The sequence below is a fragment of the Haliotis cracherodii genome, unplaced genomic scaffold (assembly GCF_022045235.1).
Source record: "Haliotis cracherodii isolate W230 unplaced genomic scaffold, xgHalCrac1.p SCAF_3, whole genome shotgun sequence".
NCBI classification, from domain to species: Eukaryota; Metazoa; Mollusca; class Gastropoda; order Lepetellida; family Haliotidae; genus Haliotis; species Haliotis cracherodii.
The window spans coordinates 19,191,022-19,203,610 of record NW_027266286.1 but is presented as its reverse complement, the minus strand read 5'-3'; the positions used below and the strand labels follow the sequence as shown (position 1 = coordinate 19,203,610).

The window sequence follows — 12,589 nt, the reverse complement described above, 5'->3', positions numbered from 1 at the left end:
CTGCCAATGTACGGAGCGGCTAAAGGTAATCTGCCAGTGTACGGAGTGGCTAAAGGAAATCTCTCAGCGTACGGAGAGGATACAGGTAATCTGTCAGTGAGCGGAGTGCTGCAGAAATTACATTTGATATGATAGTCCTAGATTTAGCTCGAGGAAGCAGACGGACATTAATGTATCACAAATGTCGTACAAGTCTAATATTGAGCCGCTATAATTCAATTTAAGCATTTGTATCGGATTATGGTGTGCTCAGCCGTCATACAACCTTTCTATCAAATATCACAGTAGTCTGGAGACCTAGGTGGGCCATTGTCGATTCTTCTGGATGTGCCAGAGAGCGACAGGGGAATGCCATATCTGTCAGTGGAGTTGTGAGGTTATGAAGGTGTGAGTTTTGGGGGTTGTGAGGTTTCGGGGGTCGTGGGGTTGTGAGAAAATGAGAAGGGTGGTCCTTCTCCAACGAGTTAAGATACCACATGAGTTATTTACAAGGACATATCAAAATACTCCATTTCCCTTTGACGATTAAGTCCTTATATCAAAAGATGAAAAAACAACCACAAATAATTCCTTTCAAACATAATACACATGGTACATTGACATAGAGCTTAAAGGATTATTTTGTGTCTCACTGATTTTTCAAAACGAGTGTCAGCAATACATGCTTTCTTTCACGAATTTTGTACAATCAGTATGTCACACAAGCGAGAAAATAGTTTCTTTATTACACTATATTTTTCAATGTTTTGAGTTCCCCTTCAGACAAATGCGCTGATCACGATCGCCATCTCAGAAAACCATAGTTGTCCAATTACGTCATTCAGCTATGACGTCATTCCTATTGAGACGTCATTCCGACCTGACGCCACAATAAGTTTCAAATGACGTCAACAATGCCGTTCGGATGGCGTAAACAACAACTGTTGCGCATGAGTGAGTGTTGAGGGTGTTGTGCGTGTTGAGGGTGTTGTGAGTGTTGAGGCTGTTGTGAGTGTTGAGGGTGTTGTGCGTGTTGAGGGTGTTGTGAGTGCTGAGGGTGTTGTGGGTGTTGCGGGTGTTGTGAGTGTTGAGGCTGTTGTGAGTGTTGAGGCTGTTGTGCGTGTTGAGGGTGTTGCGGGTGTTGAGGGTGTTGTGAGTGTTGTGAGTGTTGAGGGTGTTGTGGGTGTTGCGGGTGTTGTGAGTGTTGAGGCTGTTGTGAGTGTTGAGGGTGTTGTGCGTGTTGAGGGTGTTGCGGGTGTTGAGGGTGTTGTGAGTGTTATGAGTGCTGAGGGTGTTGTGGGTGTTGCGGGTGTTGTTTGTGGTAAGGGTGTCAATGGTGTTGAGGGTGGTGTAGACTTTTGGTGATGACAAGAGTTGAATCCCTCTGCAACAGAAAACACAGGCCGTGGTTCTCAATCCCAGAATCGTCCCGATTATAATGCTTGGTGTAGCAGCATGACACCCCTGTGCACAACCTGGGTGACCTTCCGCCATGACATAACCAATCCAATGTCCCAAGTGGCCTCAATACACAACCAACCCGTGAATAGGACTTTAGCAACCCTCGATTGCCGTTAAAGGGACTAACGGGATCGGGTGGTCAGTCTCGCTGACTTGGTTGATGCATGTCATCGTATCAAAAACTGCGTGGACAGATGCTCATGACAATCACAGGATCGCTGGTCCAGACTCGATTATTTACAGACCGCCGTCATATAGCTGGCATATTGCCGAGTGCGGCATTAAACAACAAACAAACAAACAAATCAATACACAACCCACTCAGCGAGATCCAGATACATTGTTGCCCTTTCTTCTGTCGATGTTCCATCCAGAGCAAGTATTTGCCTTTACAGAACTGAGAGCCTGCAGAAATGTTTAATTTATAACAGAATTCTGATGGGGCGTCTGGGGACATGATCTGTCAACGTCACTGTATTGGAAAATAGGCGATCCCTTCAAAACGTTTTTATCTATATATAATTCCATTCATGAATAACGACTTTCATCTCTTCCATCATGGACTTGTCACATGAACAAACTCAAGAGGGACTATAATATATACAACATCAACTGAAGTGGTAAGACTTACGTCCGTGAATCTATGTTACACTACTGAATAAGGGGCTAATCCCTCTCGGTACAGTAGTGCAACTAGTTCATCGCTGATTGGAGTAAATAAGTTTGAGTGAGTGAGTGAATAATCAGGATCGAACGCTGCTGTGACATGACGAATGAGCTTCACAAGAATCGATCCCAGTTGTGTATCCTCTTTGGCAAGATCATGTTTTATCCATCATATTGTGTTTATTAGAAGCAAAGAATTTAGCATTTCCTCTCTTATCCTGGAAGATGAAAAGAGTACTTGTGTTTTGTGACGGTGACGATTGGTCCCTTCGGCTTTCTACAGATTCCTAATTCTTAACATTGAAATTCAAACAATTACAGAATTACATCTGCTTATGGGTGTCTGTGTTCCATGCATGTTTAAGTATTGGTAAAAAATGTTTAACGTTTCACGTAAGAAATGTACACTGGCTTGAAATGGAAATATAATCTACGGCTCGGCTAACACTTATTACACCAATAATATGGAAACGATATTGGGTTACCTGGTCCGTTTTGACACCGTATACGGCAACTAAAGACACCACAACGAATTTATTATGCCGAAGAGTTTACACTATTTGGTATCAATTTCGCGCACATGTCATGTCAAAATGAAAACTTGACACTCACAAAAGGTATTACTGACAGTAACAGTACATATATTTCCGATACTTCGCTTTAAACACAAACATTAACACATGAATATATAATGCAGTAAATGTGAACGTTATTATAGCTAAAATGGATATTATTAGAATTATCCCAAATATGCAGGCATGTTATCAGAAATCTGGAAGACATTGTAATTTGATAGCAGTCCGATTTTCCCTAACGACGGGCTGTTATCTTTTATATTGCTATGTGACGTCATTAGCGTCACATTTCTTGTTTGTGTCGTCATCCTATGTTATGTTTTATGACGTTGCTATTTGTATTTCAGTGACCTCCGTCGTGAGACTCTATAGTTTATATTAATAATGTCACGAACATAGTTTCTTTGAATATTAATGTCTTTGCACATCACAATTGATGATATTAAAACACAAAACAGTGTCGAAAAACCAATTTCTGTACCAGAATGTTCATGTGAAATATGTGAGGTGGGTGTTGGAAAATTCAAAATGGCTGCTACTGACGGTATACGTCTCATATTAGATCAGTTACAGCCATCTCGTATTTTCACTAATATGGGGTTGGAAGTTTTGCTCTCTGATTGGTCAATCTCACTTTGAGGCATAACAAAGCTGTCTAGCCGCACAATCTCATTAAAATCAGATCTTAGTTCTCGCTGCCGCAAAACAAAGATCTGAGGACACCCCATTACGGGTCACGTCAGACCGACCTTTCGCGAACTCTGACCGACCAATGGAATTACTGACAAGAAGTTGATATTAGCCAGTCAGAAGGCAGCTTTCTCGTGCTTGACGGCTCTAATTTCAAATTGGCGACTACGCTTCGAAACATATTTTGACAAATTCTCGCTTAAAAATTTGAAACCTGAACAAAAGGACACTCTCGAATGGCTGATATATGGTCTAGATTGTATAGATTCAGTCGTTAAGCCCGTAACTATCGTTCGGAATACCCCGTTTTAAAATTGTCGAGGCTGCCTGATAAGAAATCACATTCTTGACTGTCGCATTCATGATCTGGTAAGCGACGCTCTGATTGGTCGGCTGAAAGGTCGTTCTGACGTGACCCCCAAACGGATGTCCTTAGATCTTTGTTTAGCGGGAGCGAGAAATAAGATCTGATTTTAATGAGATTGTATAGCCGCATGAAGCCACATGCTATAAGGACCACTGATTACAGAGTCCATTATTTGTATATCACATAACACTCGTGCATCTCTATACCCCGCAAGATATTTCCATGAAGGATGACACATTGACTTGAGTCTCCGTGATGTCACTCCGTCAAGCCGTCACCTCAGTACACAATGGGGGCATCGTGTTGCTTCTACAGCGATACAGTATATGCGTTATCACTTCACAAACACATGCGTTACAGGAAGAACAAGAACAACAGCCAGAGCATGGTAACATACTATGCTACTAAGACAAGTATTCATACCATTCTCAGGCAGAACAAAAGGTCACCCAAATACAAGTAAAGGCGTCTCCTTAAGACTGGTGAAGGCATCATCCCGAGACAGGTAAGGACGTCACCTTCAGGCAGGTAAAGACGTCACCTTCAGACAAGTAAAGACGTCTCCTTCAGACAGGTAAGACGTCACCACTAGACCCGTAAAGACGCCAGATTCAGACAGGTAAGGACGTCACCTTCAGACAGGTAAAGACGTCACCTTCAGACAGGTAATGACGCCAGATTCAGACAGGTAAATACGCCAACACTGGAGAGGTTAAGACGCCACTATGAGACATGCAAAGACGTCACCTTCAGGCAGGTAAAGACGTCACCTTCAGACAAGTAAAGACGTCTCCTTCAGACAGGTAAGACGTCACCACTAGACCCGTAAAGACGCCAGATTCAGACAGGTAAGGACGTCACCTTCAGACAGGTAAAGACGTCACCTTCAGACAAATAATGACGCCAGATTCAGACAGGTAAATACGCCAACACTGGAGAGGTTAGGACGCCACTATGAGACATGCAAAGACGTCACATCATCATCTGAGCATTGTCAACTTCAGGCAGGTAAAACAGTCTCTTTTATGCATAAAGAATTCTCACTTTCACACATGTAAAGACACAACCATCACACATGTGAAGACACGCCGTCAGACAGGTAAGAATTGTGATCTTTAGCAATGTAACGCCATTCTGTAAAGGTTAAAGACGTCGCCTTCAGACAGGTATCGTCACCTTCAGACCCAGTCACGACCCTTACTCCATGGTAACGTGGGCGTGGTATTTCGGCAGGGTGCACTTTTACAAATTGCCAAGAAAAACCCAGGCTTGTCCTGAAGTACATCAACACATATAGCGTTCTTTAACTTATTTAACTCACGGTTAGTTCACAATAAATACTGTAACAGTCGACGAGACAACAAAGCATGGCCGTATCAAAAAGCTCAACATTTAGTTTTCGCTTGGATTATTTTATCAAGCTGAAAGAACTGTGAATTAATTATTGAATGTTTCCATTATTCTGAGCACGTTATCTCTTCCTGCACACGAGAAGACAAAGTTCTTTGACAGTATTTAACTCGGGTACCAGGTTAGTATGGCAGTAACGGTGTCGAGGGAGTGTTGTAGTTGTACATTTACGAACCGCAAACAGAAAACTATACGTATCTTAGCTGTCTAAACACCAATGGACGCTAGCGATATTGTTTAACATTTACATACTTCAAACAGAAAACTATACGTATCTTAGATGTCTAAACACCAGTGGACATTAACGATGTAGTTCTACATTTACGAACCGCAAACAGAAAGCTATACGTATCTTAGCTGTCTAAACACCAGTGGACATTAACGATGTAGTTCTACATTCACATACCGCAAACAGAAAGCTATACGTATCTTAGCTGTCCACATTAGCGATGTTGTTCTTAATTTATATACCTCAAACAAATCTATACGTATCTTAGATGCCTAAACACCAGTGGACGCTAGCGATGTTGATTAACATTTACATACTTCAAACAGAAACCTATGCGTATCTTAGATGTCTAAACACCAGTGGACATTAGCGATGCTGTTCTTCATTTACATACCGCAAACAGAAAACTATACGTATCTTAGATGTCTAAACACCGGTGGACGCTAGCGATGTAGTTTTACTATACGTACCTCAAACAGAAATCCATGCGTATCGTAGATGTCTAAACACCAATGAACATTAGCGATCTAGTTCTACATGAACATGCCTCAAACAGAAAACTATACGTATCTTTATGTGAGCGAGTGAGTGAGTATGGTTTTACGCCGCTTTTAGCAATATTCCAGCAATATCACGGCGGGGGACACCAGAACATATTACATCAAAGAACATGTATCAGTGTAGAACAATGCGTTTCAATTCCCAAAGCAAAGAACGCGTTTCAATGTTCAACTTCACAGATCTATATACAATTCTCAAACGTGTCCTAAAGTTTGGTTTAACGACAAGGTGGTACTGCTTTACTCCGTTATCAATCAGAAGCACCAACATCTTGGTAAATGTCAGGAATATGATACCACACATGGACCGATTTAGCATATCAGCCAAGTATAACGACCATGCTTAAACATTTATGAAAACAATTAACCTTTAAAACTACTTTGCGCTTACCTTCGTGTCGAGATGAGGATGAGGAGTCAGAGAAACATCAAACAATGAAACGCCTTAAAGATACTCAACTCATAATCAGACTTGTTGATAAACACAAACTGCCAAATCAGTTTTACCTGAGCTGCTATGCCTCAACTATTTATTAAAATATTGTCAACTGCATCTTTATTTCGCAAAACACGTGTACTTGCATCATGCTGTTTGAGACATGTAGAGCCAAACAGAATTCGTTATATTTTAGAATGTATCGGGACCATGAAAATAATGTCGATATTGATGCCGTAGAGTTCAGCTATTAGTGTGGTTTCCCAACTGCCAGATAAACGTCGGTCGCCTCCTCCCCTAGCGTCCATGTAAGCACAATACCGGATAACAGGATTACTTTACGCCCGGTTCTCCCATGGCTCTCGTCAAACTCAACCACGGAATATTCCATACACCCCGACATATCGACTCAAACATAAAAGTCTACGTTTTTGAGTTTTAAAGAACTTTACAAGTTTATTTCCTCCAGCCAGTCGCAGCTTTTTCCCCTGCGAGAGAAACGAGTTTTAAGTTTCATGCACATAGGGACATTGCCGTCGTAAAGCCACTGTTTCATTTATCGATGTGTTTGTTCTGACACGACCTTCAGTTTACATCGCACCATTTCCAAATGAAACTGTTGTTATATATCTAATAATCCTGAAAGAGGGAAGACTATAGGCTTATGTACTATGCTGCAACAGGCGATAGGTAAAACACGTTGTACTTACGGTTGTCGTGGATGATGTTGATGATGGTGGTTAATCCAGGGAGGGAGATGTGTTGGGCTGTGGAGGACGACGACGATGACGCTGTTGAAGCTGTTGAGGTCGGACAGAGAAGGAGTGAGACTTGGGGGATGCTGGGACGTGACAGCGGATACCACCTGACCTCGGCCTAACTCCAATGCCAAAGTAAGACTAGCATCCGGGACACTTGTCAACTGACCAATCAACAGGCTGCTTGGCTGGGACTCGAAAATGATTAGTAGCAGAAGACGGCAATGTGGCGGTAATTCATATATGAGATGTGATTTACAGTGACAAAGCTTTGAGGGAACACTCAGAAACAAAGAATTATTGAACTTGCTTGGGATTAATACGCCGTGCTCTGTAGGAAAGCCATGTCGGCGATCTCACACTACTTTAAATCATCGATTGTTGAAACACTGTATATGAGAGCCGCGAGTGGGCGAGAAGCCCAACTCGGCCGAGAGCCTTATCTCAATCGGAGCTCTTCTGACTAGCACGGTGCTGTATGCTCCATGGAATTCATGGAGAGTATATGGCATGACTCAATACCATAAAGTTTTATGTTTACTTGAGACGGGTCTTTGGGCGAACGCCATGACTACCTGACGCGAGTCTGGCGCACCGGGTATTGATCGGGTGGTGCGTGTCGCGAGTGTCTTGTAAGAGAGCATCATTAAACATATTTTCAAGTTGTTCAATTATCTAAAATCATCACTTTGCTAGTTTGCCTTCTGTTATTAAGCATTGCTTAGTTTTCAGACGTGTAAATGAATTTGAAAAGGTTTAGGAAACAGTTTTGTAGATGAATAAACGGATGTGATAAACGGCATGGGTAATACAACATAGATATCTTCTGGATACTCCTTGTCCCATGGATCCGACCAATTCGGGGTTGAGAGTGTGCATGGTAATGGGTAATGCTTTTAGCGTCAGGCCAAGGGGTAAGGGGGTAGGTGAGTGTGATGGGGTGGGGATGGAGGATTTGAAGTAGTTGTATCGGTGAAGCTGAGGGATGAGAGACTGTAGGTTAGTGAGATACAGACTTGGATGAAATGTGGGAATGAAGTGTTGATGTGGGCGAAGCTGAGGAATGGGCGGGGCCTGGAGGTGAAGCAGGTTTGCTTTGGAACTCTTTTAGGCGCTTTAGTTTCTTATTAGGTATTCAGGAATATACGTGATGTGTTTGCATCAATAGGTGATATGTTCTTGTATAATGTAAGCTATATGGTCATGATCCATGATACTGGTCAGGTTCATGAATGGTTGGTTGGTTGGTTTGTTGTTTAACGCCGCATTCAGCAATATTCCAGCTATATGACGGCGGTCTGTAAATAATCGAGTCTGGACCAGACAATCCAGTGATTAATATCATGAGCATCGATCCACGCAATTGGGATCGATGACATGCATCAACCAAGTCAGTGAGCCTGACCAGCCGATCACGTTAGTCGCCTTTTACGACAAGCATAGTCACCCTTTACGGCAAGCATGGGTTACTGAAGACCTATTCTACCCCGGAATCTTAGCTTCACAGATCTCAGGTTCATGAAGTCGCATGGTCGGGACTCATACATGGACGGACACAGGTGTCTTGAGCAATAAAGTCTTGCATGGATAATAATTTAGTTTCGTGAAATGTAGACAATTTTAGGTTCGTAGATGCGAGAGTTGTCGACAGTTTTGTGCTATTAAGGGTCCAACTACTCATGTATACTGAAGACACTGAAGAGGACATCTGTTGAAAGTCTGAAAGTTTAGTTTTACTGGGATCACAGCCACAATACAAGATTATTACCCTTCGGACATAGTTTTTAAAGAACATTGTTCTGCAAATGCCAATATTTCCATGATAACCACTGTGAATATTAAAACTATTAGTTATTTTTTTATGAAGTGTCATTACCATAGTCATTTCCTGCGGTTTGATCAAAGGACGTAAAAGCTTCTCCAATCAATTGAAACCGCCTCCGTGGTCTAGTGGATAGAACATTTGCCAGTGGAGCGGAAGGGTGTTGGTTTGATCCCTTGGCGTGTTGCCAACAAAGGTTGGTACTTGTTGTTGCCCTGCCTGGCTCTGTTTCATTAGGGGCTAAAACAAGGACTGGTCGGCTCGATGTCAATATACTGAGTCTGGATGGGGTATTCATGTTAAACTGCGGCATGGCATCTCTATGGTCTGGCACTGTCAATCGGCTTAAGTCCTGACTAGTTACAAACAGGTTACATGCACGTCAATTGAAATAATCTTCAACCCCATTAAACCCCATTTCACCTCATCAATCAGTGACAAAGACACGCACGTCACTGTCACTCGTCACATCCTGCTTGTAATTTGTCTTATCTTGTAAATGATTTCGATGAATTGTGTTTATAGCCATATTATGTACAGTGACAAAATCAATAACAAACAGGATATTCGCTTTGCTACTCTCCTTTGGTATTTTGACGACAGTAGCGTTCCTTGATGTACAGATTAACACTGTTTTATTAACTGATGGCATGTTTGCTGTAATGATGACGTTGTTCTGTTGTTTGGTGTGGTGAGTGTGTCATGCTATTTTGATGACGTTAAACTATTGTTTGCTTTTGATTCTGACGTTATGTTGTTTATTCAATGATTCAACCATATTCTGTTTTGTTAAAGGATAACGGCATTATACTGACTGACTGGGTATAGTTTTACACCGCTTTTAGCAATATTTCCGCAATATCACGGCGGGGGACACCAGAAATGGGCTTCACACATTGTACCCATGTGGGGAATCGAACCCGGGTTTTCGGCGTGACGAGCGAACGCTTCAACCACTAGGCCACCCGACCGCCCCCGGCGGCATTATATTGTTCTTTGGTATCACGACGTTATTATATTGGTTGATGTAATGATGACAATATCCTATAATTGTAAAACTTAATAAACCATAGTGCAAAATTCAGATACATTAAACGAATAATATATATCTTCGAAGCTAAGAGACCGCCTCCGTGGTCTAGTGGATAGAGAGTCTGCCCTGAGAGTTGAAGATCTGTCGTTCGATCCCCGGCCGCATCAAACCAAAAGGCGTTAAAAAATGGTACTTGTTTCCCTGTCTAGCGCTCGGATAAAACACGGACTGATCGGCTAGGAGTCAGTACACTGTGTCTGAGAAGGACATCCATGTAAACTGCGGCATGGTGTGTCTGCTAGCACTAAATTCCCAGCATAAACCCGGACTTGTGCAAGCAGCAACACACGCGAGGCGAACATCAAGGCATTTTTTAACGCCGAACCAAAGTATTGTGTTTATTATTCATGTGTAAAGTAAAACTGCGATATCATGTAATGTACTTTCCCTTCGCTCCATTCACGTTAATCATCTTCACACCTATAATGGGAAACATCTTGAACGCGACGCCCCCCATTTCACCGGTGTGTTTCGTGTTGTGTCGGGAAGGGGGACTATACGACCACGTTGACGAACACCACGTGATGAGCTCCGCTTAGAAGGCCTCCGAGATAGTATCTCAATGAACAGACAAAATGGCGAATTGTGGGTACGATAGAGTGAGCGAACTGATTTGGTTTGTATTGTGAATGGACATTTCACTATCCGAAATTTTGAGTCTTGTCAACGTTCCATCCCCTAGAATTATCGGCAGACGTTTTGAACTACAAGATGACAATGCCAGATCACATCGTCCCCTCTCGTCTCCGATTAGAAGGCATATGGACATTGGACTTGCCCGCTAAATTCCCTGACATGTCCTAAAAAGAGCAGAGCACTTCGGGGGCAGAGAGTATACCCACCCGCCAACGTGCCACAGTTTGGGGTACTTCTTCAGGCGGAATGGCAGGCAATACCATGGTCAAGTTAATCCACAGTATGCAATGAAGGTGTCGTGCATGTATCGTGGACACACGATTTTGATCTTCACGCACGAAATGTTTCGTCGTTAGAGACACTTTCACTATCATTTCATCATTTGGTAACTTGGTAGTATATGTATTTGTATACGAACCCTCACATTATCATTGGACTTCTTTCATGGCCATGCTGTGGTATCAGCGCTCGTTAGTTAATGTGCCATCCCCAGCAATCAGTTGACCCCAGATGACGTGGATGCCCCTGGCGGTCAGTTAGTATTCACGACCCCTCCATATTGGTAGCTGAATGCTGGGCCCGACTAATTGTCCCTGATTAAGAGGCAAGTGTCAATATGTGATATATAGAGAGCTCTTTAACTGGACTGGCAGGAATACTGAAGACGTCCCAGCCTCATCTACATCTGCAACGACACCTTCGGGATGGGAGATGACACGTAAATCAAACCCGGCACAACCGTTCTGTAGGGCAACACACGCTGGTACATACGTTCTGGGGGGCAACACACGCTGGTACATACGTTCTGTAGGGCAACACATGCTGGTACATACCTTCTGTAGGGCAACACAGGCTGGTACAACCGTTCTGTAGGGCAACACAGGCTGGTACATACCTTCTGTAGGGCAACACACGCTGGTACAACCGTTCTGTAGGGCAACACACGCTGGTACATACGTTCTGTAGGGCAACACAGGCTGGTACATACCTTCTGTAGGGCAACACACGCTGGTACAACCGTTCTGTAGGGCAACACACGCTGGTACATACGTTCTGGAGGGCAACACAGGCTGGTACATACCTTCTGTAGGGCAACACACGCTGGTACAACCGTTCTGTAGGGCAACGAACGCTGGTACATACGTTCTGGAGGGCAACACAGGCTGGTACATACCGTTCTGTAGGGCAACACACGCTGGTACATACGTTCTGGGGGGCAACACACGCTGGTACATACGTTCTGGGGGGCAACACAGGCTGGTACATACGTTCTGGAGGGCAACACAGGCTGGTACATACGTTCTGGGGGCAACACAGGCTGGTACATACGTTCTGGAGGGCAACACAGGCTGGTACATACGTTATGGAGCGAAACACATGCTGGTACATACGTTCTGGGGGGCAACACATGCTGGTACATACATTCTGGAGGGCAACACAGGCTGGTACATACGTTCTGGAGGGCAACACATGCTGGTACATACGTTCTGGAGGGCAACACACGCTGGTACAACTTTTCTGTAGTGTACCGAATGCTGGTACAACCGTTTTGTTGTACAGCACTTGCTGGTGCAACTATTCTGAAGGACAACACATGCTGGTACAACCGTTCTGTAGGGCGGCAACACACGCTGGTACAACCGTTCTGTAGGGCACCACACGCTGGTACAACCGTTCTGTTGTACAGCACGTGCTGGTGCAACCATTCTGTAGGGTAACACGTGCTGGTACAACCGTTCTGTAGGGCACCACACGCTGGTACAACCGTTCTGTTGTACAGCACGTGCTGGTGCAACCATTCTGTAGGGTAACACGTGCTGGTACAACCGTTCTGTAGGGCAACACATGCTGGTACAACCGTTCTGTAGGGCAACACACGCTGGTACAACCATTCAGTTGTACAGCAC

The 12,589-nt window shown here is 43.6% G+C and overlaps 1 protein-coding gene across 1 annotated transcript in view; it reads right to left on the bottom strand.

The window, feature by feature from the left end:
• Window positions 1-7,700, bottom strand: part of LOC139475277 (uncharacterized) — a 77,959-nt gene extending 70,259 nt beyond the window's left edge. The window contains exons 1-2 of the mRNA XM_071258510.1: window positions 7,673-7,700; window positions 7,084-7,462 (exon numbers count right to left, since the gene is read on the bottom strand). Of these exons, the coding sequence (XP_071114611.1) occupies window positions 7,084-7,462; window positions 7,673-7,700 (407 nt within the window). The remainder of the gene's footprint in view (window positions 1-7,083; window positions 7,463-7,672) is intronic.
• Window positions 7,701-12,589: the final 4,889 nt, after the last annotated feature.